The 5,575-nt window shown below is 44.5% G+C and overlaps 1 protein-coding gene across 1 annotated transcript; it reads left to right on the top strand.

The window, feature by feature from the left end:
• Positions 1–4,420: 4,420 nt before the first annotated feature.
• On the top strand, positions 4,421–4,576 carry LOC125171827 (60S ribosomal protein L39-like). The gene is given in 1 exon segment (XM_047868962.1): positions 4,421–4,576. A coding segment is annotated over 1 exon segment (156 nt).
• The last annotated feature ends 999 nt before the right edge of the window (positions 4,577–5,575 follow it).

Raw genomic sequence — 5,575 nt, forward strand, 5'->3', positions numbered from 1 at the left:
TCTCCCCAAGAGAGATCTGAGTGAATGACGCTCCACAGCTGGCTTGGAGCACCACATAGCAGACTTTTATTGAGGTTCTAAAATACAGGAGAAAATGATGGGAGTCATGTGAAAGCACAGCACAGCCAATAGAGGAAAATAAATATTGGACCCCACTGGTTTTAAACTTACTAGGCCATTCCTAACCACTTGTGGCTCTCTTTGTGGTGGTCCCTCACATTACCCCCTCACCTCACTTCCCTTGGCTCCTCTTTCCCTTTGTTTTTTCTCTTTCCTCTGGCTGTTAACCTTCAATTCTTGTTATTTTTCTCATACAAGGCAATTTATCCTTGGGGATTTCATCTTTCACGTGCCAGGTGTTTCACAAAACAAAGGATAGTCTTCTCTCTAAACAATTCTACTTCCATCTTTATAATTAATGTTTTTAGGCCCATTATGTATTTTCTTTGTACAATTTCTACAGAGTTTCAGAATCTTAATTGTAGGTATTATTTGAAAACTGAGTGCATTTTTTGCCAGGGAATTAACAGATACGTCTTCTAAGATCCTTATCGTAGCTGTCAATTGCTCTATGAGTGACATCAACTGAGTTTAATTCAACAGTATTTATGGAGCTGCCCTCAGTCCTAGAAACTAAACTAAGTCATTTTGCAAAGAGAAATAAAATCAGTTCCTACCCCTAAGAAATAAGCTTCCAGCTTCTTGAAAGAAAAGTAGGGATATGTAAAAGGATCCACTACCAACTCAGTGGCTGAGCAGATGTCTAGATGAGAAGGCTGAAAATGGCTTCTGAGATCCTCGTTCAGGTGGAGTGATTAATGTAATTTATCCAGAGAAAGGACAGGACAAAACGCAGATGGGGGTGGAAATGGAGAAATAGGTGATTTTAGAGATAGATGATGTTTCAGCGGTGCTCAAATATTTTCCTGAATGGATGAATAAATGAAATGAAAAGGCAATGGCATGAGCTTTTCAAAGGTAACTGGAAATTCCAACCCTAGGAGGGTGGTGAAGGAATGGCCTGCAGAGAAATGGTTAAGTGGTAGGTTTGATGAGGCTGCCCAGTGGAAATACTGTGGGACCCAAGGAATTTAACAAAAATCCCCTACCCCTGGACAAGCAGAGAAAGACTAACTCCATTTTGTGCTACACCCACCATCTCATGTATAACCCCCACATGACCTACTTATTGCCTAAGACACTCCCCCACCCTAGTCAAGCCGCTGAGCACACCCTTACTGGAAATTGGCTCGTATAGGAATACGGAAACCCTAACCGCCAAAGAATGTAAACCCCGCCTTTTGCCTGCCAAACTTGCGCGCCAATTCTGACCAGAATGATAGGCTAGTTCAAACAGTTACTATAGGGTAAATTGTAATTCAATCGGCCACCTGCATGTGGACTGACATGACTATGCAACTTTCTGTGTGTGTTACAATCTCATTGGCCACTGGCCCGTATAAAACTGCTACGCCTCTTAACCTAGGGGTCCAAGTCCCTGCTCTGCTGTGTCAGGTATACTTGGGCCCAAGCTCGAGCTTGCAAATAAACCCTCGTGCGTTTGCATCGGTATCGGCTCCTTGGTGGTCTCTCGGATTCGAAATCGGGGGCATTACAGTACATCAGAGACAGAACAGCATAAGACAGCATAAGAGACAGAACACACTAAGTCTAGAATCCTCAGAGATGTGTACAGAAACAGACTGAGTAAAGAAAAGATTGTTCCAAGAGGAACAATCAGAACAGAGAGTAACAACCTGTCACTGAAGGTAAATGCAGAATCACAAGAAGCTAGACTAGAAGAGGAAGAAAAAACAGGTTAGATTCTTCTTTGGTGACCCTCAGAGCCACCGTTTCAACAGTGAGGGGACAAAATGCAGAGAGGACTTTTGCTCTTGCTGGAAGGAGAGAAGTTAGCATTAGAATACTGAACATTGGAGGAAAAGACGAGAAGCCAGAGAAGCCAGAGAAAAGCGGAGCATGGCCAGAGCCTGAGGGAAAGGGGTCCAGAGAGGAGAGTGGGTGGGACTTAGTGATGAGACCGTCTTGCTGCCAGAGGCTTGAGGCAACCATTGATTGGGCTGGGTCAGAGGTAGCCTTGGAAAGGAGTGGGGCACTGTGTTCTCCTACACAGGAGGGCAGATCAACACAGAAGAAATGGACTGAGTGGAAAAAAGGGAAATTGAGGGTGAAGTGGGCCTTCCTCCCACCTCTTAGAGACAGAGGACCAGGTGGGGCTCTGGTCTTTGGAGAGCATAACAGGTTGGAAAAGGCCATAGGAGTCAGCCAGAGATGACCTTGAGGAAGCTAGGAAGGTGTGTGTTCTCATCCTCACACTGACGACAATTCATTCACAGTGATAGCTATTGTTAGAGTTCTTATTTTTCACATATTATTGATGTGGAGAACAAAGGCAAAAGGAAATGTAGATAAAATTAAATTTCCTTATAGCCCATTGACAAATACTTGAGGCAGGCAGAGTAAGACATTCCTCCGGGAACTCCCAACTGTCTCAATGTTAATGCCTGGCTAGAGGCAAAAACAACCTTAGCTCGAGGATAGTCAGGCCTCAAGGATCTGTAAGTCTTGGTCACCAGACCAAGGATTCCAAAATCCTTTTGGAAACTTCCCTGTGCCTTTACCTTCCCCAATTCCCAACTATGTGATCAGTCACCCCTCACACTTACAGCGCAGCTCTTTCTGCCCACAGGGGTCCTGACCCCGTGTCTTAATAAAAACACCTTGTTGCACCAAAGAAGTCTGAAGAATTCTTTCTTGGCCCTCGGCTCCAAACCCCAACACTTCAAACTGCATCATTTTGGCACCCCAATGTGAGGCCTGCGTCTTCTCATCTGGACTCTGAGCCTCGGTGCAAACTTGGTAAGTACTCCTCTCCTCTCCCTTTACTTTCATTTCAGGAGCTTTTCAGGGAGTATGGTCTTATTGGAACACTCTCATATCAATTGCTCAGGCTGCAATCCTCTAACCCACGGCTCCTCTATGGGGAAGAGAAAGCCTGCCTTTTGGCTGGAAGTTAGTACCTTGGCCGGAATGCTAATAAAGACTCAGAAACTTGATGCCCTCTCTATATTCCCATTCTTATACAAAAGTTGTCTGTGTTGGGCACAGGACAGCCACCTAACTCACCAGGACAGCTTAGTCTTAAGACTCCCGTGTGAGGTTTCCTCCTCATTGGTCTAATGTGACACCCTTCACATCTCTGGCCTAGCTGCTTCTGGCCTCGAGACCTCCACTTGGAGCACATCAAAACCAGTAACCGACTGAATTAAACCCAACCAGGATCTTTCCCTAGGGAAGCTGGTTGTAAAGACTACATGTATTGGAATGTCAGTTAGATCATGATGGATTTCTGTCTTTACTGTTTTCCATCAGTGTCCCTTACTGGCTACTTAAATTATAAAGTTGGGTAATTTCCCCTTGAGAAACTCTCCTAGTGCTTTCTATGGGTTAAAAAGGAAGGATTCTTCAAGGCAAAGCATGTATTTTGATCCATTCAGTGCTACCCATTTATAGTCTAGAAAGCAAATGGGGAAGGGGAAGGTGGTAGCTAGTATCCCTCCTACAGGTCTTTACAGTGGGAATGGTGACCAACAGCGGTTTCGTTCAAAGAATGCCTCAGATTGCTTTTGATACCAAGAAGCTCTGACATGTCCTGCGCCTGGGATGTCACCCAGGAGACAGGGGCAGGGGATGTTTGGCAGTAGACCTTTTCTACTTTTCTAGAAGCATGAGAGCTTCTTCAGCCCCCAAGGATTCTCCCTTGGGATGCCTTTTAACTCACGGAAATCAATTCGGATTGTAAGATCTAGGAAAGAAAAAACTGATCTTCTTCTGTAACATTGCATGGCCTCAGTACTCCTTAGGAGATGAGGGGAGATGGCCATTATTGGGACGTTAAGCTTCTGTATGATCTATCAGATCTCTTCTGCAAGAAGCAGGGAAAATGGACTGAGGTACCTATATCCAGGCCTTCATGGCCCTAAGTCAGGATTCGGACCTGAGGGCCTATTGTAGAATGTGTTACCACCAACCAGGTTCATAAACCCCATCTGGATATACTGGATGATGACCGCCTAAATAGGCCCATTCCTCCTAATAAGCCAGGGCTACTTCAGGAGTCACTGACCAGTCCAGACAAAGAGGACACTGGCTCTGTTGCTATCCCTCCTCCTTATAGACCCCAAGACCTGTCTGCTCCCAGCCCAGCTGGACAAACTAGGAGTGGGATTCCTTATCTTGCAGGAGTTCCAGCTAACTTTGGAATGCATCTTCTTAGGAAAGTTGCCAATGGAGAAATGGGCATGATTCAAGTCCATGTCCCCTTCTCCATGGCAGACCTGGCCCAGATAAAATAATAATTAGGACGGATCATGGTGTGTGCGGGTGACTGATCCTTGCCATGTCTTCGCACAAGACTTTCGGGATCAAGCGATTTCTGGCCAGGAAACAAAAGCAGAATCATCCCATTCCCTAGTGAGTTCAGATAAAGACTGGTAATAAAATCAGGTACAACTCCAAGAGGCGGCATTGGAGAAGAACGAAGCTGGGTCTGTAAGAGATCGCTCGTGCGATGGCACGCATATTTATGCTGCATGAAGGTCACGTGTTCCTATCCCATCACTCTGTAAACCTCCCTACTACCTGAACAATAGATATGCTTTATCAGGGAAATGATTTTTCTCTGCTATTATGCTTCTGTACCAGTAGGTTAGTAATAAATATGTGAGAACTTTTGACTGAAAAGAAAAAAACAATTAGGACAATATTGCGAAAACCCTTCTCAATTTATTGAATCCACAATTAACAAGTGTATATACTGTTTGATTTGACCTGGCAAGATATATACATCATATTAACTCGTTGCACCCATGAGGAAAGGAACTGTATGGGGGATGTATTTGGAGTATCTCTGGCAACCAGAGATAGGGAACGTTATCCGGTAGGGGGCGCTGCTGTTCCAAATACCGAAGCACACTGAAATTATCCGGAGGACAGACAAGGAAGGGAAAGGTGAGATCATGTGATTACTTGTTTAACACAAGGAATGAAAAAAGGAATCACTATACCTGTAAATTTTGATAACATTCAGGAAGTTATTCAAGGAGCTGGTGAGAATACAGCTCTATTTCAGGGTCATTTGATAGAAGCTATCAGTAGAAATGCAAATCTGGACCCAACCTCACCTGAGGGAACAACTATACTAAACCTGCATTTTATAAGTCAGCTGGCACCTGACAGCCACTAAAAACTGACTAAAATGTCCTTAGGTCCTCAAATCTTCCCTCTTCCCCCAGAACCTACTAGAGGTAGCAACTGGAGTCCTCAATAATACAGATGTGGCCTTAAAGCAAGGAAAGGACCGGAGAGCTGAATTGCAGGGTAAAATATAGACTCAAATATTGGCTGCCACTATTGTGGATTCCCCACGACACCAGACTAACCAGGGGCCAAAGAAAAAGCTGGTATCAAAGAATCAGGTAAGACTCCATGCTAGCACTGTGGTCAGATCAGACAGTAGAAAAAAGAATGTCTAAACAAATGTTCTCCACCAGGG

This window comes from Prionailurus viverrinus, chromosome C1 (genome assembly GCF_022837055.1).
Source record: "Prionailurus viverrinus isolate Anna chromosome C1, UM_Priviv_1.0, whole genome shotgun sequence".
Lineage (NCBI taxonomy): Eukaryota > Metazoa > Chordata > Mammalia > Carnivora > Felidae > Prionailurus > Prionailurus viverrinus.